Consider the following 24541-nt stretch of genomic DNA (forward strand, 5'->3'; position numbering starts at 1 on the left):
CTTCTCATTTTGACATCCTTATTTCTTGAAGCATCGCTCAAATGGATCCAGACCTGCTCTCCTCCAGCCTGCCCAGGACTTCAGACACCAGCACAGACTCAAGACCAGGAGCATCAGCCTGCCAAATCCCCACTGCCCAGCTCCCTTACACCACTTCTCCATAGAGCAATGAAATTTTCCTCCCACGTGGAGAAATCAATCAGTGGGTGTCACGACAGCTAATAATTTTCCGTTACCTTCTTCCCTGCACGCTGAATTCAGGCAGGAGCAGAAGTACATAAATACCATTTGGGTGACTATTATTAGTGCTTGAACCTGGAGCCTAATGGTTCCTCCACGCCGGCAGGTTTTCTAACCCTTCACCTCCCCTTTCAATCATCCTGGATACCTGAAAATTTCACGTCCTCTGACGCTGATTAAGAAGACTCCTGTGTTCTCCAGCCTCGACTGTTTACATAAATAGGCATTTTAATGCATTTTGCCAGCAAGCTTTCCTTTGACGCTTTGGCACAGATGGTTGATATTTCCATACCGCAGCAGCTAGTAGATCGTAATGTTACCGGTGACAACTTTACATCATCTGTACCCTGCACACTCTGGGCCCCCACAGCAGGAGGCACTAGGAATTGAGCTTGAGGTACTACCATGGGCTTAGGCTGCTCCTGCCTTCTCAGATGGAGTTTGCCCACCTTGGTTTGGGGTACTGCTGCTGTGTGGATTCCTACAACACCTTGCTGTAGCTGGGGGTACTCCACCAGTTATCATCCTGCTAAGGGGATGTTAAGCAGCACCCCTTCCTTGAAGAATTGCCTCCCGTGGATGATGAGTTTTTCTCCTTGGGTGCTGTCCCAGAAAGTCATTCACCCTTCTCGTCTCTCAAATTTGCTGTTAAAAATTAACCAAAGGTTCTCTGCACATCTGAACCAATTTCTTCTTCCTTCCTTCAGAGACACCAGAGTTCTGGATCGGTCTAGATCCAAGTCCCCACAAGCTCCAGCCATGGATTTGAACTGACTGCAGCTTTGAGAGGCCAATGCAGGACTCTCCAGTCTCTTTCTTGTTATGTTAACAATGGCAAAACACCGCAGAGACGGCGGCTGAAATTCAAGTGCTATTTAAACAAATGAATATGTAGGGTATAGTTCATACAATGTGAGTTCAGACAAGGAAAATCGGAACAGCCAGGCAGCTCAATGCGAACCAGATTTTAAAAACAAAAACAAAACCCCAAAGCCCTTCCTCAAGGAAGCCCTTGCTGAATTCTTTCCCCTGCTGAGGAGTCCAACATCACGCCTTGTACTAAAGCTTTTGCATTTCACTCCAAGGAAGGATTTGGAGAAGAGGAAAAAAAAAAAAAAAAAGGAAAAAAAAAAGAAAAGCAGCACATTATGGAACACAGTCTGGCTTACAGCCAGGGCTGGGGGGAAAGCAGCACAGAAACCCTCTGGTTTAGCAGCACATTTTACTCCTGCTCTATGGCAGAACAAGCTTTTGCAAAGCCCTAGCCGTTTGAACCCGCAGCGCTGCAGAGTCTCAGCTTCCCTAAGGCGAATCAGTCAATTGGTTCAACAGTGTATTTAAAATCCCCCAGAGTCTACCTTTAAATCACCTTTATATTCCTCTACCCAAAGCTAATAGTTTCTACCTGCATTTTGCTTCATCTCCATAGAAAAACAAGCTATTTAGCAGTCACATTAATAATCCGCGGCAATCTGGCTGTCATTTCCCTGATGGAAAATTTCACACTGCTGCCCAGCAGCCGTGACACGGTGAGTGCTCTGTGCACCTCCGGCCGCTCTGCTTTCCTGCCGCTGAACCCGGCAGCGGTGAGAAAGGCAAGAGTCAGAGCTGGGCTCGTGGGGAGGACGGGCAGAAAACGCCGAGTTAAGCCTGGTCAGGTGTACCTACGGCTCACACACGTGCAGGAACCATGTGGAAGTAACCTGATGCTGAGCGAGAAAGTCAGCAAGCTCACGTCAGAAGGAGCTTGGAGGAGCCCCAGCTTCTGAACCCCTAGCCGTACAATGGTAAAATATTTGTTGATAATGACTTTACTGTGGAAGGTGGCCTATGGAGAGGAGCTTTGGGATAGAAGGTCCAAAGGTAGGACATGAGCTCCTGGGAACACGAACATCTGGCCATGGGTGCTCAGTCTGGCCAGGTTGACTGATGGAAGAATGGAAACAAACAGTAAGAGGTGGGGGCCAGTGTTTTCAACACACTCCAAATTTCCACTCAGTTTGACGTGCCTTCAAACCACCACTTTCATCCTAAATATCCCAACCTGGCCTTCTCTGGCTGACAAGTCTGTTAAGCAAGTAACTGAAAGACTGTTTCAGTCTTCTAGGCATCTTCCATGGAGAAAAGCAGGTCTCTCTAGGATGCCTGTCCCAAGGCGAGATGCAAAGCCTCCAGAGGAGCGTACTTCTCTCCCCTGGCTACAGTGAGGACCTCAGCTGACCAACTCATGTTCTGAAATCCAGGATACTCTGATGGTCCCAGAGCTGCTAAATCCCACCCAGAACTGATGGGGACAGATGGGAGGGAAGAAGCCTTCCTCCTCCCAGAGCCTTCCTCCTCACCAGCCTATCCTTCCTCTCACACAGTAGCTGCTGGTGTGTCCTCTCCCCCCATCAAGGTGCTGGTAAACAACACAAGGCTTTTGACATGGCACCATAAAACATGTCCTGAAAGTATTTATCCTAATATAGCCCGGTGTGCCCAGGGTGGCCTCATGAAAAGCCCAAGAGGTAAATATTCATTAAATAAGCAGAGAGCTTAATATAGAAAGTCACGGAGTCAAGTACTCTTCAAGCCCCCTCACGTCTTTGCAAACATCAGCCAATGAAGATAAATTTGGCACGGCTGATCACTTGCACTTTCAGGAAAGGCTCTTCTAAAAGAAAAAAAAAAATCACATGTTTCAGTGTTTATAATCTCCACAGAAAGGTCTGGTCCAGCATTTCTCCCCTCTAATTCCTCTCTCATAACTGTCAGATTATGAAACTGCAGACTATAAGCCTCCCGAGTTTACAGAAAAACACCTCCCTGCTCTCGGCCACCACTTTGAGCAGATGAACTAATAAAAACAAGCTCCGCTATTCACTCCAAATGCCTGGGAGAAAGGAATCTGGAACAGTAGTAGCTTCAAAATACCATCAAAGAAAGCAACCACCCACAGTGTCTGGAGTCCCCCCACGCTTATCAGCTCCCTTCACCTTGTTACCCAAAAACCACCACAAAAACCTGCCTCTTCCCATCCAGCTGCCTGCTGGAGGTACCGGGGCAGAGGCCAGCACCCCACTGCCCTATTTTCCCTGAGCCAAAGAATTAAGGGGCTGTGTTGTCTTTCGGGGTGTTTGATGATGGGACGTTGCTTGGCCACCCATCCCTGGTGGGACAGTCCCCCTGGTAGAGGCACGGTGGGAGCCTACACCAGCGTCTCCCATAGATGCTCCTGATAACGGGCAACAAGCTGTGACAATCTGCCTCTTGGACAGTGGCAGCAAAGTCACAGTGGATCTGCTTTCACCTCTGAGCCAAAGGAGGAATATAACTGTTTATCGGTTTCCTGAGCCACCTCCCCCCAGGTTCTCAGGAGATGATCTTCCCGATATTATTAAGTAAAGGTGGAATCACTCAAGCTTCCCTGCAGAGCTCCCACCAAGGGCAGCAGACGAAGGTGAAACCTGCAGGAGTTCGGAGCGCGTCGCTGTTTAATGTGTACTGAAAACAACGGTTAGCCAGCCAGACTGTATTAGGACGTCAGGGAGAAGGCGCTGGCTGGAAGGGACACATTTAGCACAGCCGCGTCTCCCCGGCGTTCCGTCGTTGAGGCATTAATGCCACGGGAGGACACGGGAATTTGGAGCCAGTCTGAAGCCACCACCGCTACCACTGGGAGCTGTGGGAGAAACACCTCGGCATGCAACTGCGAGTGACACTGCAAACACAGAACATGCCAGGAAGGGAGAAAAGTAAACAGCCATGACTCGAGACCAAGGGAGTTCCCAGCAAAGGCTGGCGCTGGGAGAGGGGTGGCCGTGTCTGTCTGGAAGGGGAGAGTCTGGTATCCTGGCAGAAGCACCATTCTGGGCTGGCCGCTGGGAGCCCTCAAGCATTGGAGGGGTATATAACAAGGTTTTGCAGCATGTCAGCATCCCTGCTAGTAAACTCTTCCCCCCAAATCCAAATGAAGCGTGCACCGCAGCACCAAACCATCCCATGCCTGCGGCAGGACCAAAGGCACCACGCTAGGCAGTGCCACCAGCAGCAGCCACAACACCTACGCGAGACCAGACCTCGCAAAAGCCTCTCTAAAAGCAGAGCTCTTGTCATCCTAACGGAGACATTTCAAGAGGAACGTGGCAACTCCTCTTCTTAATGACTATATATAGGGAAACGCTCTGCTAGGTGACAAGTGCGGGAGAGGCTGGAGCAGAGGCAGCCTCTTGTCTGCAAGGACGCAGATAATCGAGCGGAGGAATAGCCAGTGACGAGTCTATTTTGGACGCAGTGTGCTGTTGCTGGAGCATTCACCGGGGAGGAAAAGGCATTTGTTACCTCCTCTCCAGGGACTGCAAATTCAATAGACTTCCCTGCCTGCAGCTGCACCGACCTCGGAGCCCACAGCCGCCGGCAGCGCTGCTAGCCCTGCTGGGCTGGCACAAGCCCAGCGGCAAACGGCTGCTCCCTCTCCTTGGCCCCCACGCCGCAGAAACCAACAACGTGTGGTGCCGTGACAGTGGTCTCGGCACGGTGCTGAGCATCCCTGGTGGGGCTGGGATGCAGGAGCTCACGCAGCCGCAGCCCGATCCCAGCCAGGGTGATCGCTCCCTGCAAGCTGGAAACAGGCTTGGAGGAGAAAAATCAGTCTCAAGACCTTTCCTACAGCACCCCAATGCCTCTTGCCCCAAACTATCCCACCAGCAGCCAAATTCGGACCTGTAACACTTCCCGCATCTCCGCTACGCCAAGACAGCACTCACCTGCTCGTGGTACTCGATCCCCATGCTGAGCGTGTTGATGAGGATGGCCACCATGATCCCACGGCCAAAATATTTACTGTCCACGATTTTCCGGAAGGTCTCACACACCACGTGCCAGAAGGCCAGCACCCGGCTCGCTCTCCTGGCCCGGGCTCTGCCCCGCTGCGGGTCCCGCTGGTCGCTGTAGTGGGCGTCCTGCGTGAACTCGTAGACCCCCTCGCTGTCCGAGTCGGCCGTCTCGTTGTCCGTCAGCTCGGCCTCACTCGCCAGCGCCTTGAGGCAGTAAGGGCAGCTCTCGGGGTTGCAGGAGCCGCCGTCCAGCTTGGTGCAGGGGCTGGAGATCTTGCAGGAGCTTTGGCAGGGACCTGAAAGGCCAGCGGGGCAGGGCAGCCTGTCAGCCGGGACAGGGGGGCCGTGGGCAACCACGGGAGCAACCCCCCCATCCCTGTTAGCACCAAGCTGTTGCCCTTGACACGACAGACATTTCCTAAGGGGAAAAGGGCTCCTGGGGGGTTAAAGAGCACCAGGATAACTGGGCTCGCCCAGCACCTTCTCCCTGGTTACAAAGCCCTCTTTGCTGCCCACTGGTCCACTGCGGCCAGCCCAGGACCTCGAGCCCACCTTACTATACCTCTGGCCATTCTGGCCAGGAGAAAGCAATCAGCTCCCCTGGCCCTGGCAGGCTCTGGACTGTAATTATGGGAAGTGCTGCTGCCAGCAGCCTCCTTTCCTGCTCCCACTGTTTACCGATGCTCCGAAACTATCAGCTTCCCCCTCCACACACTGCCCTCAACAACAGCGCCCAGCTGCCAGGTGGCTCCCAGGTGACAATACCAGTGGGATATTCCCCCAAAACCCCACCAGCTGGCTGCAAGGAGAGAGGCTATCTGCAAAGCACCCTCCTGACTCACGCTCAGCGGCAGTGCAAATAAAAACCCCAGCACTAAACCAACTCAGAGCCCAGCTCTGTGTATTTAGTCTCTGTGCAGCTCTGGGGCAGGACTCAGTCTCTTCCCTGCACAGCTCCTGGCTGGAAAGGTCAATGCCACTGCGAAGGGGTGGAAAAGGCATTGACCGTCTGGGAAAGCTTGGCCAGAAGTACTTCTCGGAGGCTGAGAGGGATTGGACTAGACTGGCCCAAGCTCCCAAACCTCAGGATGTGGAGGGGCAAAAGAGCATCTCACAGTGAAGGTATGAAACCCCCGATCCAGGAAAGCTGCATTTGGTGTCTGGCTCCGTTATGGGCTTCCTGAGCAAATCACAGATTTTTAATACTCAGCATCTGCGATTGCCATCGAGCACTCGTGCCAAGCAGACACTTGATCTCCCTGATCCTCATGTCCCGTAGGGAGCAGAGCTACGCAGTGCTCAGGGATGTGCTGGGACTCAGATCTGGAAGGTGACCACCCCCAAGCTCTGCAGCAAATGGTGGGCAACGCTGTCACCTCAAACCACCACATTTTACCGAGGAAGGGATGTGGCCATTTGGAAGCGGCCAGGCTGGGCTCCAGCTCTGCTCAGTGTCACTGAGCTCAGTTCTAGCTGATTTTGGGAGTGCAGGGATTTGGGGAGTGTTCCCTGTAATTGCAGAATAAATTGGTCTGGAGGGAAGATGGGGATGGGAAAGAAAATGACTTCACTGAAAACATTAATTTCCCTTGGATTCTTGAAAATATGAAGTCTGGGAGGTTGAAACCTCTCTCCTGGTTTTGGCTGTAAGATGTATTAGATAGGTCAGAAGATTTATGCTGGCCTCACCTGGAAAGCCATCGCCTTTCTCTGTAACATGGACTGAAAAGAACCCTGCAAAGATTCAGAAAGAGAAAGAAATTAGGTTATAGCTTGTATCTCTGCAAGGTCACCCCAAGACCAACGTCCAGCCCCAGGCTCACCCGTGCTCTGCGTCTCCAGCAGCTTGTGCATGGTGTTGTACGGCCCAGGCGGGATGTTGAGGCTCGTCAAGGTGCTGCTCCCGGTACCCACCGCCGCCTCCCCCAGGTTCTTCTCTTTCAGCATCTCATGGGATGTACTGGGGTGCACTGTGGGGTACACCTTGGTGCCCACGATGTTCTTGGGGATCCCCTCTGGGCTGGGCAAGCCAAGGCCCGGCTGCGGGAGGGATGACCGGCAGCGCACTGGCTCAAAGTGGCAGTCGGCGTGGTAGATGCTGTGGACAGACTCGGTGTTGCTGGGAGCGGTGCTGGGGGCCCCATGGGGGTTCGGCGTCGAGGGGGGGAGCATGAGCCGGTTGGTCCCATTGTGGAGCGAGCTGGTCTCCACATCGCTGATCTCTGGGCTGGCACGGGGTGCCCGCAGGTTCCCATTGCCCAGGTGATAGTGGTGGTGGTGGTGGTGATGGTGGTGGATGAGGTGGTGTACTGAGGACCTCTTCCTGCTCCGGCGCTTCCCGGCGTGTCGGTCAGCCCCTGCCTTGCTCGCAGGGCTGGTGAGGAAGCCCATCCTCACGCCTGCCACCCGGTAGACCTCCACAAGCTGTTTGCTGCCTTTACGGGCAATGTAAACCAGGTACTTGAGGAGTTCGTCATAGCAGCTGCCCGGCTCCGAAAAGCTGGCGAGGGTGCTGGCGTTGGACAGGTAGCGTACCCGCTGCTCCTTCATCAGCTGGCTCTCGCGCTGCTTCGTCTCGGAGAACTGTGTTGCTATCACCACCAGGCAGAGGTTGATCATGAAGAAGGAGCCCACCTAAAGGGACAACAGCCATCAGCCACCTCAGGGTGGCCATGCCCACCCCACAGCCCTTCCTCACCCCATGCCCTGGCTCAAGGAGTGGGGGGAAAACCCCAGCCAGCCCCATCCCCTGCGTCACCCAGCGGGGACCACCGGCTGGGACCACAGAGGGGCTGACTCATCCTCTGAGCCCCAGCCCCGGGGACTCCCACGCCAGAGCTCCATGGAGGACGTCAGAGATCAAAGATGAGAGAAGATTATTTTGACAAAAAGCTTTTGCTCTTTTAAGATGGTGTTTTTCTGTCTCCACAGACAGCGGTTGTAATTATCACAATTAGTGGCATTACGATGAATGCACTGAGCCTTCCTGATAGGAGCGTTTTTTCTGGCAGTGTGTGGGCAGCTTGCGAGCAGATCCCTTTCCCCTGCTAACGGGATTTGCGGGTGACTGTTACGCAAGGGCATCAGCAGTCTGTACCCACAGCTTGGAGGTTTTATTTCCAACCAGGGTTTCATGAGGTTCTGCCTTCTGCAGAGCCCAGCCTGGATCACAGAGAATTACTGACGTGCTAACGGACTATCACACGCCGCTAACGATACTCACACGGCATCTGGAAAAGTACTGCTTGCTCTTCCTCTCCATCATTTCGGGGATGCTGAGAGCAAGGGATTGTTTCTTTTTTTGGGAAGCTAATAGATGAACTAGAAAAAGCATCATGGACTAAACGACCTCCTACCTTTTCATCAGGGTTTGAGTCCTGGTTTGAAGATGAGCAGAAATCCCCACAATGGCCTAATGGACAATGTGCAGCTATTTTGCTGAACTTAGTCCAATTAGACAGCAAGAAAGCGACTTATCTCACTTATCTCAGCTACATCTGAGTGAGGCACCTAATGATCCTTTAGAGTCAAGAGAGAAATAGGCACATCAAGTCTGCAATGCATCTAATTTATTTTGGATGTCTACCTTCGGAGGAGATGAATCACCCCCTTAAAGCACCTATTTTTCTCTCTTGACTATAAAGGGAGTCTAGACAACGAGCTCAGCCAGTCACAGTAGACAATTCTGCTTGCATAGATGAAGCCCATCATGGAGCCCACCCCACAGAAACTCTTTGTTGGCTCCTTTGTGGGTGGTCTCAGATGATGCTGTGAAGCGTGGGTGGGCTGTGGGCAGTAATCTCTTCTCTCCTTTCTTAATGAGCTCTCTGAAGTTTGGGACTGTTTTCCTGAAATGTCCCCTCTGCACCAAGGACCCAGCCAGCTGGGTTCTTCGATATGGGGGAATTTCTGGGCAGTCTCCTCCCCTTCCAGAGCTCAAAACCTGACAAGGGGAAATTTGCCTACTTTTAAACTTAAATTCAAGATGGCAACTAAGAGAGAGGACCTTGAAACACAAGGAGAGAAACAGTAGAAGCAACAGAAGTGTATCTACCATAGCTTAAGCACATCTTTCCTTCCTTCCTTCCTTCATGCTTGCAGCAAAATGCAGCTGCAATCCAATGCTGTATTGAAGCCGTGTGTCTTCCAGCAGGCTGGTTTCTACCTCAGCTTTTATATTCACTGTGTTACCTGCCCTGTTCCTCTGGGTCACTCTCTACTCTGCCCTCTCCAAATTCCAGGAGGTCCCCCATGTTCCTCTAAGGCCACTCACAATGATCAGAAGGATGAAGTAGATGAAGTTGTAGAAGGAGTGTGCATCCATGACAAAGTACATGATGTCCACCCAGCCTTCCAGTGTGATGACCTGGTGGAGATAGGGAGAGAAAACGAACCCGTCAAGGCTCAGGTACAACACTAAATGCACAAGAAACGTTTCTCCTGGCTGGGTCATTTCTGACACCTCATACCTGGTCTTGATGTAGTACAAGACACTGAGAAGCCAAATCCTGCTCCCACCAATACCAATAGGCACATTACCAGCTGCCCAGGCTGAATCCAGCCCTTCTTTTCCAGCTGGACCTAAGGCCTACTACAACTACAGCACTTTTCAGAGGCAAGAGCAGTCTCTCTAGGCTCTGCTCCACATCAGGATGGTCTCACTGCACACACAGAGTTTGGAGACTGGGGTTTTGTCCATGCACATGAGATGAAGGCATCTTCAAAGAAGGCATCAAATTGTGTCACTGGCATTTTGAGCACCCATGCATTACTGTGTAAGTGCTTGTTGGCCCAAAATAGCCCCCAGGAGTGTGATTACGCAGCCCCTGGGAACACGGTGGATGGAACAACCAGCTGTTTGCCCACCTTTTAACAGTTTGCAGACAGGGCTCACCTGAAATATTGCGATCCAGGCATAGCCGATGTTATCGAAGTTGATGGCTCCCTTGAAGGGGTTGTGCTCCCCGGCAGAGCAGTTGGTGTAATACTGGTTCCAGTTGACACAGGAGGTGTTGGTGGTGTCATTGTAGGAATAATAATCCAGGGTGCACTCGAGACCCTCCTCCCTCCGCGTTGGGATATTTCGGCAGTAGCGCATCCCATTCTCCCGGGGCTGGGAGCAGATGAAAGGGTTCTCGTCCTCGTTCTCCGTCTGGTAATATCGCTCCAAATCCACCGTGTAGGGGCTGAAAGAGTCCAGAGAGGGCTGGGGTTTGCACACCGACTGCAGGCAGTCTGGCAAGGTAACAGCTATAACAGCAAAGACTTGACATCTGTTAGTCTGGATCTTGAAGCTATTTTTTTAAAAGGGATCCCCTTGGACTTTCTGCAGCCCCACTGGGTGAAATGATATCCCTTAACTGGGTTTTGGGAAACTGAGGCAGTGCACTTGGCCACTCAGCAGCCCCTCTGATGACATTACTAAGAGTGACTCCATCTGGAAGTGCTCTGGCTTTGACTTTAGGGGACTAGGAGCAGGATTCAGCCCAGCAGGGCTTCTCTGAGACGTCTTTGCTACAGTAAGAAGAGAATCAGTCAGTTTAAGCTCCTGTATCTCCTGTCCTCCTGGAGATGCTGAGAATGGCTTGTGGAGACTCTATGTACAAGGACCTCCCAAGCTTCCTAAAAACCAGAGACAGGGCCTTCATCTGCATTTCACAGCGCCTGTTCAGCCCATAGATAAGCTCTAAATTCCCTCCGAGGGTGGCTTTACTATAGAAAACCAGGCAAAAACACTCTTCAGGGAGATGAAACAACCCATGGCCAGCCAGAAACTGGCTTCTTGCTCTGCACATAGCTATCTCCTTAATGCTGCCAGGACTCCCGCTAAAGCTTGCAAAGATATTTTTAAGCCTAGTTCAGCCTGGTTAATTCCTGCAGAATTGCCTTTAATACCCTCCAAAGCTTATCTAAACCCCTGGAATTCTGGCTCAATTAAACAGCACCCAAACCTGTGGCTCTATTGGATTTACTCAGCAGTGAAGCAGTCCCCTGGCTCTCCTGTCGTTTACTTAACAGGAACGTGCCCTGGTAATGACTCTCCCAACCGTCCTTTGAGGGCACGACCTACAAGAGGGGTGACAGCTGATTAGGAGATGCGTGGGAGAGGATAAAAGTTGCGTTGTGTCAGCTCCAGATCTGAGATCCAGCCTAGCCACAGTCCTTGGAGGTGTTCAAGGCCAGGTTGGATGGGGCTTTGAGCAACATGGTCTAGTGGAAGGAGTCCCTGCCCAGGGCAGGGGGGCTGGAACAAGATGATCTTTAAGGTCCCTTCCAACCTAAACCATTCTATGATCCTGCTGCGTGCAAGTGAGAGGCTCTGGGCTTGCAGGACTTCTCCATCCTGGTGTGGATCTAGCCACGTCAACTCTGAGTTAACATTTGGAAGCAATCCGTGGAAAGGTGACAGAGTTTTGGAGCCTTTTATTTTGCAGCTAATAACACCTAATAACAAGTGAGAAGCCCGAAAGGTTGGCATCTTCCTCTGGTTCTGAGCTCACGGCACTGTTTGCAGTATGGTTGCCACATGTGAAGACAACCAGATAACCGAGCACCAGCCTGGAGCACCAGAGCTTGGCAGAGCAGCCATCAAGGGCTTGCAGTCACCAGCCCTTCTCCTAGTATTCAAAGGGAGGGAGGTGGTGGAAAAAGGCAGGTAATTAGGAGAACAGATATGGAAATCCTGATCTGAAAGACGCTGACAGCTCCCAGAACAGACAGATATTTCAACCAGTGTTCAAGCACTCCTACACCTGGGAAGCTGGCTGGCCAGGAAACTGGGTGCTACAAACCCCCATTTGATCACAATAGTCCCCTTGGCCTTAAAATCCAGGAATCTGTGAAAAATAACACTTTGGGACAGGGACTATCTCGTGCTTTGAGACTGAAAAGGATTTAGCATCCTGAAAAGTATGACAGATCCATCAGCTTTCCCTGGGATTTAGGTGGGCCTACAAATGCCGTACCAAGAAACACCATCAGCTGCTGAAAGGGATTCAGACCTCAATGTCTCAACAAATGCAGAAAAGGTCACACGTTAATGATATGCTGAATTTAGAAAGCCTGAACTCTAACGCTCAGGGTTTTTTGGAGGCTCTTATCAATCAGAGAGGTTCCCAAGTGCCAGCTGAGGGTTAAGGACAGTCCTGCAGGACTCAAATGGCAAATTGTCACAGCTCGATCTGTTCTGCCCGTGCGTGCCTGGGTAGGAGCTGTGGTGGCATTTATGAGCAGGGAGCATTTACAGAAGACCAGGAGGATAGTGGAGGATATCCTTGTCTCCTGGAGGGACAGACTGGCCTGATCTGGAGAGACACTTCTGCTGCCTGTGCAGACTCACATGCTGAAGTTCTCGGGGAGGAAGCAGCGGTTCCTGAGCAAACCTGCCCACAGCTGGACTCCCACGATGCCGAAGATGAAGAAGACGAAGAAGCAGAGGAGGAGGACGTTCCCCAGCATGGGCAGCGTGTCCAAAAGAAGTGTCACCAGAATGCGCATACCTGAGGAGAAGAGGAAGACGTCAGCAAAGAGGAAAAGTCCACGCTGAATTTTCTTATTCTAGCTATCATCCTCCTGACCTTTTCCTTCCTGTCCATACCTCTCCTTCCACTGACAGACGCTGCCTTCCCATCCGCTGTCCCTGTCACCCACACATGGCTTGTAAACCTGCAGCTCCCAAGTCCCCTCTGGTTTTTCCCCAAAGCCCCTGGGATACTCCCTTAATCCATGCCCTCCTCCTGGGCACACGACCTACCTTCCCTTCTCCTCTCCCTCCCTTTGCTCCCCATCTCAAGTTCTCTTCTCCTAAAGTTTTCTAGCAATTATGTGTCTCCTTTCTTCCCTGAGACCAAGCTCTGGTGTTCTCCCTTGCTCAGATGTATTTCTTTCCCCACTCTATATATTAAAATTCCCTTCCCTTCCTAATTCCCCTCATCTACCCTAAATCCCCTCTCTTCCTTCAAATACAGGACTCTCTCTGGCAGTTAATTCTCACAAGTTCAGGAACAGCCAGTTCTGTAACAAAGACAAATTGATGGTGACTTCAACTTGACATTTACACACAAAAAAATTGATTTCATCTGACGTCTCTGTAATATTCTGCTCATCTCTTGCTCTCCTTCCTTCCCCATCTTCTGCATTCTCTCACTCGCTTATATTGATTTTCATTTAAAGAAAGCTTTACTGTTGCACCCTTTACTTTGATATTTCAAGAAGACTTCCCCCCCCCCCCCCCCCCCCTCTTTCTGATGCTGTCACCTCCTCTATCAGGGTTTTTCTTTCACTTCTCTACTGGGGAACAACCACCTTGCGTCAACTCCTAATTAACTGAAATGACTTTCTGTGGTTACTGCATTTATCATCAGGCAAAACTCTTTTTTCTTTTCCCACCTTAAGTTTCCATCCCATTGTAACCATGTTGCAGAGGAGCTAAGATAAATTACCTGGGATTTCAAAATACATTAAGCGAATTACATCCCCAGTTAGACAGCGGCGGATAAATTCAGCCATCCATCAGTTCAGCAGTGGGGATTAAAAAAAAAACAACATTGCAAACAGGATTCTGAAGCTGCTGTAACGATTGAAACAGCAGCAACAGCAGCAGCAAAGCCAGATAAAGTTCAAGAGTCAGGACCAGAAAAATAAATAGAGCCCAGGCACCTCCAGCATCGGCAGACAGAACTGAAGGTGATTAGTTCTCATCAAGGCATTGGGCTAGTTCAGATAGGGGAGTTCAGACTCAGATTTAATTTGGCTAAAACAATGCTGGATTCAATACCCAGAATTGTAGGACCAGGAAAACAACGTTTCTGATGCATTTCATTGTACTTACACTTAACCCACCTGATCTGTACAGTGCCTGAGAGGGACAGAGCTCAGGACTGGGCTGCCATTACCCACTGCCATGCAGGAGCAGGCAATGCCACCCCTTGCTGTTGAAGGTGGGGTCTGAGATCCTCATTCATGACCTGATAAACCAGGACTGAATAGTCTTCTCCATCCCACCCAGGCTTGCTTTGGAGGTGGTAGGGATTTTTGCTGTACAGACCAGCTCTGAGGGGTAGAGCAAGAGATGCTCCAAGAGGAGGCTCCTCACCCCAATTTCTCCAGGAATGGATGGGGTAGCACAGGGAGGGTGGGAGTGGCGTGGCTCAGACCCCTCTGCCTGTGCTGCCTGGCAAAGGCTGTTGGCTCAGTCCATGCCTATCACCTTCATCCCTTCACCTTAGCAGCCTCCTAAGACCCTCTTCAGATGAGAAAAGAAGGCGTCTGAAGAAAGTCCTCGGTATCTGATTGGTGGCTCATCTCTGATCCCACAGGTGTCAAAAGGAATATTACTTAAAGGTAGCAGAGTGCCAGGCACTAGAAACCAGAGAGTGGTGGGAGGACCTCATGCTATCAGGCTTGGCTGAACGCTTCAGCTGCAATGGGAAGTATCTGTGTTCGCTCTTCCATGTTTAGGGCACAGTTACAAAACTTGCATCGACTGGGAGGAATAAGAATCCAACTTACTGGGGACCCTATTAATGGCCCTGAGTGGCCGCAGGACGCGGACGGTGCGGACCGCCGAGAAGCTGACGTTCTGCAGGTCCAGGGAGTACTCCAGCATCCTGCGAAAGACACGAATGCGGAGCAGCGTCAAGGATCTTCTGGAGAAATGTTAGATTATCAAACATTATAAATCAAACATTATATGCCAACCACTCACAGGGGGACTTGCTACTGCATCTCTCCCATCAGGAAAGTTTGCCAGAGGAATTAATTAAGGGTTGTTTGCGTATCAGAATAATGTCAACACGTGAGAACATGATACACCAGCTCACACAGCCACAGATCTTCTCTCTCTCTCATCTGCTTTAGTTACTGTTTTTGTACAGGTCCAAGGCAGAAGCTTCTGAAAGTCCCTGCACACTCCAGGAGGTCAGTTCCCAGACACAGCCCTGTTTTTAACAACAATTGTACAGATACTCTAACAAATCTGGGTTTGCTGTGCTGAGCACCCCCAAAACCCCAAAAAGCAGAGGAGCATCCCCTGGTGCAGGCCCTTTCCGCGGGCACAGGAGGTGCACAGCACAGGACACTGAGCTCTGCCATCTCTGCCCAGCAGAGATCATTGGCAGGTGGGACTCAGGTGGATGGGCAAGCACACAAATCAAAACTGATGACACTTGTAGATAACAAATGGGGCAAGCATGGACCAAGGAACCTCCTACACTGTGCCTGATGGGGTTATTTCATAGCTCAGGGCACTGAGGCACGACCTTCACATGTCTTAGTCTGAGGCTGCACTTAGACTGCTGCAAGTCCCTGGGGTCCCCCAGCACCGCCCCACCCTGATCATGGCACCTTTGCTCAAGCACAGCAGGGCCATCAGTCTCATCACCACCAGGACTTTGCTCTCCAGCCATGGGAAAACACAAGAGCTCTGTCTAAAACCATTCTTGAAGAGGGAGAGTCAGGCAAAGGCAAGGAAGAGGACCACGAAGCTCCCACACAGCCCACCTCCCGCTGCCACAGGCAACCACAGGATATTAATCTCTTCCAAAAATTGTCAAGTTCCATCTTAAAGCTAGTTGGGTGGTTGGAAGCCTAACTTCCATCCTGAATTTATTCAGGACAAGCTCATATCCATTTGTTCTTCTGCCAGCACTGTCTTTTAAGTAGCTTCTATAGCTCTTTGTCCCTGGTGTTTACTCACCCGTTGTATTTACAGAGGACAAATCACATCTCCTCTCAGCCTTGATTTTGCAAAGCCAAACAAACCAAGCTCTTCCAGCCCCATCTCAAAGACAGGCTCTCTCCTTCCCAATCACAGCCTTTCTCCACACCTGCCCTGGCCTGAATTAATTGTACCTGATTAGACACCACACTTCTGGAGGAGGCTTTGCCGGCGCCTTGCACAAAGGCATCAGTGCTGCCCCCTCCCTCCCCACTGGAAATCCTGCAGGATTCATCAGCGCTGTGTTAGCTTTGCCGTGGCTGCAGCACGCTGGAGGTTTCTGCTCTTGCTGTGATCAGTCAAGCCCACCCTCCTCCATCCCAGCCATCAGCAGGTGAGGAGCACCTGGAATGGAGAAGACTTTCTCTTTCTAGCCCCCAAATACACAACTCCACACTCGTTGCAGTGACACTTCATCTCATTTCTCTTGAAAGGCTCTAATGAGGGTGATGAGGATCAACCATATCTAAGACCAAAATAACCTGAATGTATTCCTCTGTATTTAGCTGAGTCCCACAGCCATGGGAAAGTCCCAGAATACGAATGTTGGACAGACACATGTGGATGTTGTGAGTTTGTTCTCGTCCTCTGACCAGAGAGGAAGCCAGCGTGTCCACAAAAGCCCACCTGGCCCCAGTGACAAAACCAGCCCCTTCCTCGGTGCACGGGACTCACTGCATCGGGTGAGCTTTGGCTGCAGTAAGGAGAGGGTCAACAATTTCCCTGCATCTAACGGTTCTCAAGTTTCACTTGCTGTTTGAAAATGAGATTTTCACACGGTTTGCAGGATTCGGGTAAAAAGCCCATGTCAAACATACAGCTTTTCTTTCATCCATTGTTAGAACAGAGGTTACCAGCAAAATTCAGAGCAGCATATGGTTATTTGCACCAAGACAAATCATTTTCTGATTAATGACAGCTCTAGACTCACTTCCAGAGCTGCGTGTGCTTGTAATCTGCAAAGGGCATGTTGTAAAACGCATTTAGATTTAACATATTAAAAAACAATTAAAATTAACTTTAAAAACTTAAAAAACCAACCAACCAACAGCCCACCAGCTTGAGCAAACACTGGAACACCAAGACCAAGAGCAGGTAGGTGTTCTCCTATCCCTGCTGCCAGACACTGCTACCAGCACCAGCGTTACAGCACCACAAGCTCAGCCCAGACCTAGACTACAGGATTCACACATTGCTGATAACTAACAGCTCAAGGGCCTTGAGAGAACACAGTGTTGGGGGGGGGGGGAAAAAGTGGATAAAAATCAATTAATAAAGAGCAAGTCCAATGAGAAGCCCACCACTTCCCAGCTCTAAGGTCACTTCCCAAGGCAAGGGGATGCACAGGAGGAATCAATCCACGTCCCTGGCAAGGGAAGACACTCAGGGAGAGCGAATGTCAGGATGTCACCAACTGGCGAGGTGACAGGTGCGTTTACCAGCATATATAACATTTACGCACTGAAAATCTGCAGTGTAAAAAGTCCCCGATGAAGCTTCAACTCAAATGTCATTTCTGTTCAAATGGGAAAGTGCGATGCCTGTCAGCGCCTCTGCCACGGACCCGGGTACCCAGCCAAGAAACAGGCTCAGAGAAATACTCAGCATTAAATAGGATGGATTCACAGCAAATGCTGAGACTCGTCAGAGTGATCAGCAACCCCCGATCGCTGGAGTTATTCAGAAGGAAAGCGGAAATATTTAGGACTTTCTAAGAATAAAAGCAGAGCATCTGCAGAGCCAGACGTACAACGGGCTGGTGGTGGGATGCAGAGAGAGAGCTGATGCAAACCTTTGGCAACCACTCCTCCGAGCAGGAAAACTCCCGGGACTCGGCAGACAGACAGACAGACACAAGGGATGGCTGAGGATGGACCGGGCAGCTGAAATCCATTCCTGTTTTCCCTGGAGACAGCGAGACTCAGAGCACGCAGGGGTTTCTTTCATATAAAACCCAAAGCCTTGGGAAGGATCTCGTAAGCACGGTGTCAGGCAGCACCCCTGCCTACGGGGGAGGGATCGCAGAAGTGATGCTCAGGAGCTTTGGAGGGGACAAGAGGGGCTGAAGGGGCTCCTCTTACCCAGTGAGCCTCTAAAAGAGAACAGAAATGCCAGCAAAGCCCTTCCCGCACCTACGCAGCATCAAGTCTCCAACCCACCCTGCCTGCAGCCCTGGCTCTGCTCCCATCCCCGGGATCACTCCTGCTCAGGAAGCAGAAGGTGGTGTGAAAACCCATCGGAGCCACCAAATTTGTGCTGAAGGTGCTTTCTGAGGAAAACTTGGGCTCGCCCCTTTCACAGCTGGGTGCTGGGGGTGCCGCACAGCCAGGGGACGTGACCAAGTGCCTGCAGGCAGGGCAGCATCCCCAGGAGCTGCCCACCCCTCTGCCCGCAGAGGCAGAGCCGCCGCTCCCTGCCGGCAAGAGATAGGCTCGGATTTATTCAGTGTTAAAAGGTTTCCAAAACTGGGCATCCAGGCACCCTTTATCTCCACAGCACAGCAATCAGTGGATGATATTAAGCCATTTGGTGTTGGAAAAGACAAGGGGAAATTATTTAGGCGGCGCTGTATCTTCAGAAAGCTGGAATGAAATTTCCTCCCTGCCCTCGCCTCCCCTTCGCTATGCTCCGCTTTTGATTTTTAAGCCACGCGAGTCCTACCACATTCGGGGGTGTTGCTTAATTTTAAAAAACACTCATTTTAATCAAGCTGACTGGAATAAAAAGAATAGTACTGGAGGGAGCGTGAACTCTGCAGCCTGCTGGATCCAGCCACACCGTGTGTCCCAGCCAGGACACTTGACTAATGAGCCTCTTGAAGCAGCAGCAAGTTCAGCTGAAGAACTGAAAGAAACGAAATAATTCTCTTTAAAAGAAGTCCTAAAACTTCAAAAAACAAGGCTTTTCACAGGTGGATTTGAGTCAGCTCAGCTGCGAGGGAGGCTGCAGAGGGGTTTCTTTTACCCAGCAGGTTTTTCTGTGAGTCAGGGACGTGGCTTTCTCAGGATGCTCTGCTTGGAAGGTTGCAAAGGCTGGGGTAAGGCAGCACGGAGTAGAGAGCATCTTCACCAGCCCCAGGTCTTGGCTGCTTTTCATCCTCCCAAAAGTAATTTAAAGCACCAAATTGCAAAGCTCGACCCCAGATTTTGAATCCCCTGGAGGTTTGTGATCATGAGTATCATCTTGATGTGGTTCTGCCACTTCTGCTTGGAGCAAAGAGCACTGAATTCAGGATTAACCAGGAGGCTCCTGGCTTCCAGGACACTTGCATCCATCCCAGAAAGCACTGGAGAGGGGCAGGCTCCTGGGATAGAGTTTGGTGCTGCTCTCACTGCAGCTCAAAGGGGCTGCAGCTGTGATTGCACATTGGGTAATTGCGTGTGCAAATCGGCCACTTACACGGGCAATTACCCCACGGCGCTCAGGGTGCCTGGGCAGCGCAGAGGGCATCGCGCAGCCACGTCTCCAAGGTGCTGCTCCTCAGTGCGAGAAGGATTAATACAGGCAGGCAGAGGGGATGAAAAAGCAACATTCATCCCTGCCTGTCTGTTATTTTATCTACTTTTTTTGTTTTTAAGGGATGAAGGGACTAATACGTGGGGGAAGAACAGCCTTCGCCCACAGTCACAGCAGGGACTCCCGTGGGCAGCCCCATGTCAGCTCTTTCTTCCCCATCTCTGAACCATAGAGTTGAAACAGCCCTTGATCAGCTTCATACAGACAAAGTGCCCTTCAGAGGAGCCCTGCCTGCCTGTGAAACAAACGGGGCTTTGAGGTGAAGGCAACATGCTGGAAACTTCACCCAAAGCACCCATCAGGAACCTTGCAGCCACAGGATCACGGCTCCCTGCGGAGACCAGTCTGGCAGCATCACCTCATCCCAATTTCTGAGCTAAAGAGAGTTTCAGAAACCACCCAGGTTTAGATGGAGCAGGGATGGAACTGGGGACTGTGGCATCTCTTTCACTCCTGTTATCTAAGAATACAGCAAGGCTTCCTGCAGCATGTTTCATCCTGAAATTCAGCACTCAAAACCGGGAGGGAGCAAGACATCCTTAAGTGTTGTTTATGAAGGCTTCAGCGGAGCTAACTCTTTAACACAGCCTTCAGCAGAGGGAGAAAAAATGATAACAAACATTAGAAGAAGTGTTCAGGAAGCAAAGAGAAAAAGAAACGGTGTCTGTGTTCCTGAAGACAGCAGCCTGCCAACCACCTCCAGCCCCGGCTCATATCAAATTGTAAGCAAAATATTCCAGAAGTATTTAACTTTCCTACAAAGTCTTTTAAGAGGTCCGTTACCATTACAATGAGCAAAGCACAAACAGGGCTCCGCAGACTTGGCCAAACAACTGACAGAGCCCGGAGTAAGAGCAGACACGCACAACTCAAACAGGGGATGATACACAGCCCTGCTCAGAGAGGAGCAGAAGCACAGGCACGGATCCGGAGCCCTGCGTGACCCTGTGTCTAGAGAGGGCAAAGAGGAAACCTCTAAGTTCTCGTCGTACCAAATTACCCCTGGGAAAACAATTAACCATTGTTGGTTTGGGTTTGCTGGTTGTTTTTGGGTTTTTTGATGAGGACAGTTTAAAGCACAACTCAATCCACTGGGACGCAGAAGTTCGGGGAAGTCCTCACCCGGCCAAAATCAAAACAAACTGGTGGGACCACAATAATGCAGCTGGGGACGGAGATGGCTCCAGCTGAGGAGCAGGTGCATCTCAACCTGTGGCCACCCTCTTCCTGCAGACTAATGGGAGAAGAGGTCCCTGCCCAGAGGAGGGGGAGGCAGAGCAGGTGCTGGGCCCCGAATCAGCACATCTCCATCCACAGCTCCAGTTCACCAGCCAGAGCCTCGGCCAGCACTAAACTGTAAATGACTCTGCATATTTTTTGGATGTAAACAAGCGCTCATCCTTGATACATCTGTGTCTACGCGCTCGGAGAGGTCGAAATCGTATTGAATCGTCTTTAGAGGCTGAGAGCTGGCTTGCGACGCCCGTTAACCTTCAAGTGTTCTCTTAAAAGTTAACTCCCCAAATCCTCTTCTTTAAAATAACACAACATAATTATGTCATTCATCACTTTTTTTTCCTTCCCTTTTCCCCATGCAACTCCATAACCTACAGCCAAAGCCATGTTTCACTAAGCTGAGTTTTGATAATACAGCGCTATTCTCATCCCCAGCAAGTTTTACTGTAATTACAGAGATGTGTTGCAGACATTACACACTCTACAATTAGCGCTAATTGCATTACATTGTCACAAAGAAGTCATTTACTCTCCATGAGCTCATGAGATTGGTCTGGACAGTTTAACAGAGCTGAGAAGTACTTAATGGCATGCCACGAAAGTGGCCGGCAGCGCGGTGGGAGCCAGCACAGCACCCGAGCGACTCTCCCAGCCCTCTGCAAGCGGCAGATTTGGGGCAAACACACCAAAAAAATGGTTTCACTATGATTTCAACCACTGGCAGGTCCTGAAATTTCTCAAGGAATGGGGAGGATGAAATGCCACAGGGTTTGGGAGGGTTTTTTTGGAAGCTTCTCCTAGACAGGTGGTGGTTGGGAAGGGTTTCTATGGGAGGTCTGCCCGTGGGAGCAAACAGCACGTCCCACATGCTCCCCAGCACGACGTGCCTGCCCCACCTGATGCTCCACAGACATGGTTTGCTGCTTCTCCTCTCCCCTTCCCATCACTTTCTACAGCCCACAGACAGGGAAGCGGCAGGGAAAACAGGATCCCAGGGACCTGCCGGGCACTGGGGAGCCCCTGCTGTCCTGCTGCTTCCCTCCTCCTGTGTCTTGCATGAAAATGGGGAGGAAAAAACTGGGAAGGCAGAAGCAGAGCTGCTTTGTTGTGGTCACCAGGGCCACATCAAAACGTTAGTTTGGGGGTCTCTTCTCCTGTTATTTCACTGGGGAACCTGTCTGAAGCCCTTATGTGAGACCTGCATAAAAATGTGAAGCCCTTTATCGAGTATCTAGCAAATACGGAGGGGATTTGAGCATTGCCCCAGTGCACACCTTCCTCCCGGGGCACATCTCAGCTCTGGTCCCTTTCCCCACATCACACACCCGGCTCAGATGCAAGATGCCTCCACATTGAGCTCGGCTCATCCCTTCCTCCTGTGCTCTGCTGTTAGCAGTGTGGTTTGGATGCTCATCAGGGTAATTTGCCCACTGTGGGAACCACAGGGCTGCACTTAGGGGCTACTGGAGGAATTTCACTCCGTCTGGTTGGGATTTGACCCTGGAATGCTTTTTTTCCTCTTATTCTTACAGTGTTTTTCTACCTACATCTTGAGTCTAGTAATGGGCTTGGGTCCCTTATTTTTTTCCTCTGCTACAAAAGTGGCCCTTTCCTGCAGCCCCTTTGGCTTCCCCGGCACTCGGTGCTGCCGGGGACGGCTGAGGGAGCCTCCAGGACGGCACCGATGCTCCCAGCAGGATGCAGCGCTCCAAGATGGACAGGAGAGGGCTGGAGGAGAGCGCAAGGGTGAGAAAGGGAGCAGAGGAAGCAGGCACCGGTTGGGGGGGGAGAGGCTCCGCTTCGTATTTAAATCCCTTTCGATCCTTTGTCAGCTGAATTGGTTTTGATGGGGCCCAGATGGGAACAATTCATGCACGCGAAGAAAAGACCCATCATTTAGCAAGAGGCAAAGCCGACCTGGCAGGAGTCACGGGAGCGGTCAAGCTGCGAGGCTGCAAAACCTCTACAGCAAATAAATGTCTCTGCACAGGGGGGGGCTGCGGGAAGGCAGCTGCATCAGAGCCGGCGTCGGTGCCACTCTGTGCTCTGCCCAGGAAGGAGGTGGCTCTCAAGCACCCAAATGTCCATCCAGGTGCAGTAGATGGGCAGGAGATCGGATGATGCTTAAGCAGAGCACATATATTTTAGCAGTAGGAATTAGGACGGTCTCTGCTGATGTCCCTCTAGACTGAGGTCCCATTGTGGTGGGTTCTCTATAGAAGCACATCAAGGACAACTCTACTCTGGCTCCAAACACTTTGCAACCTCAACAGGCCTGGGCTGGGAGGGGAATGCAGGAGCACCCCAGGGCAGTAGAGCTGGAAGCAGCCCAGCACCCATCACCATGCCTCCCCGAGCCTCCTCAGCTGGGATACCTGGCCTTGCATGGGTCTGGTTGTTTATCACAATTCTAGTATAAGAAATAAAGAATACGCAGGGTGGCTTTAGCAGGCTCCAGCCCTTGGCCGTGCTGCTGATGTTTACAACCCTTCCAGAGCTGCTCAGACCCAGGGTCCCACCCTGTCCAATGTCCCATCGCTGAAGCCCTTAACGCTGGTCAGACACTTCAGGAGGAAACTCTGAGCCCTCTCCCAACCCAAGGAGCCAGAGGTTGGTGCAGCTGCAAAGCATGAGCTTGTGGTCTCCTGTAGAAGGTGGGTTTACAGGGGACAGTTACAGCTCTTGGCCTTTCTGCCCTCCGTCTCTGCCTCTTATCTGAGCCATCACCCATCTTTTGGCCTCTGCAGCACCCCATGGAAATGAGTTTCCCAGGCCAAGGATACGCTGGGACACCTGGCACCTCCTTACTGGTTTTACTGGGCCACTGCTTTGGTTCTCCCAGCTGCCTAGCAGAGATATCTGCCATGACCTTAGGGGGCCAGCATGGACCTTATGGACCATAAGCAAAGCCCACCAAGGTGTTGCTCCTTCTTGGGGCACACCAAACCCACGCCAGGGAAACAGCCCAGCTGGGAGGGTTCCCTGCTCTTTTCCAGGAAAATCCAGTAAATTTGATCTATCAAAAGAGGAAAAAACTACTGTATTCCCAAAGGTTTTTGGGCTCTTGGAGCAGGGAGGGGAGGCAAGGGCCGGTGAGCGATTCGTGTGTCAAAGAAACTCAGCTCGCTGGCCGGGGGCCAGGGACTTTTCATGTGGATTTCCAGCCTCCGCCAGGAGACTCTCGGGTGCTGGAAGAGCCTTTAATTCAAACCAGGTGCCTCTGAAAGGAAAACACTCAAAAAGGCAAACTTGGTCGCTTTCCCTCACTAAAAAAAAAAAGTATAATAATGAGGGCAATCATGCACATTTCACTGAACTATCCTCCCTGGCACGCTGCTCCATGGTCCCAGCCGCCTGCTTCGCCACCACTTTGCCTGATGGAAACCAAAACCACCAGCGGGGCCGTAGGGAGAAGAGCCCAGCCCATCACCCGGCGAGGAGCCCCAGGGTGCGGGCTGGCCAAAATCCACTACAAACAGCTTTTGTTGCCCTGCCCTCCTCCATGAGCTGAGCGTCAGCTCTCCCGCCAGCTATGGAGAGGACCAGAGGGACCACTGCGGTCCGGGCAGTGATCCCCACCATGGAGCCAGGATGGATAACGCTGACAGCACCGATGCCCAGCAAGTCCCCAGCCTTCACCACCGCAAAACAGCCACTCCCCCAAATCTGACGCTTGCCAAGCAGTGCCACAAATGACAACAGAGACGCGCAGGGAGAAATCGCAGACCCATCATGCAGAACTTACCCTGCGATGACGATGAAGAAGTCCAGGCGGTTCCATGTGTCTCCCAAGTAGCATTTCTTCCCAAAAATCCCCAGCGCGATCATCTTGACAATCATTTCCACAGCAAAGAAGGCAAAGATGAAGTCGTCGAAGCTCTGCAAAAGAAAAGCACGGAGGACGGATGCTCCTGCATCGCTGCACACTTGCACCAGGGAAGGGAACTAGAGACCCGAGTCCAACAAAGTCTCCTTTTGCACCACCAACAGCTAAAAGCCCTGGGCAGAGGCAGCG

The 24541-nt window shown here is 51.3% G+C and overlaps 1 protein-coding gene across 1 annotated transcript in view; it reads right to left on the bottom strand.

Annotated features, from left to right (window-relative positions):
* The window catches only part of CACNA1G (calcium voltage-gated channel subunit alpha1 G), a 147779-nt gene that overhangs the window by 75801 nt on the left and 47437 nt on the right, over window positions 1-24541 (bottom strand). The window contains exons 3-10 of the mRNA XM_074159993.1: window positions 24272-24405; window positions 14568-14665; window positions 12397-12556; window positions 9952-10243; window positions 9331-9423; window positions 6881-7691; window positions 6747-6791; window positions 4989-5353 (exon numbers count right to left, since the gene is read on the bottom strand). Of these exons, the coding sequence (XP_074016094.1) occupies window positions 4989-5353; window positions 6747-6791; window positions 6881-7691; window positions 9331-9423; window positions 9952-10243; window positions 12397-12556; window positions 14568-14665; window positions 24272-24405 (1998 nt within the window). The remainder of the gene's footprint in view (window positions 1-4988; window positions 5354-6746; window positions 6792-6880; window positions 7692-9330; window positions 9424-9951; window positions 10244-12396; window positions 12557-14567; window positions 14666-24271; window positions 24406-24541) is intronic.

This window comes from Numenius arquata, chromosome 17 (genome assembly GCF_964106895.1).
Source record: "Numenius arquata chromosome 17, bNumArq3.hap1.1, whole genome shotgun sequence".
NCBI classification, from domain to species: Eukaryota; Metazoa; Chordata; class Aves; order Charadriiformes; family Scolopacidae; genus Numenius; species Numenius arquata.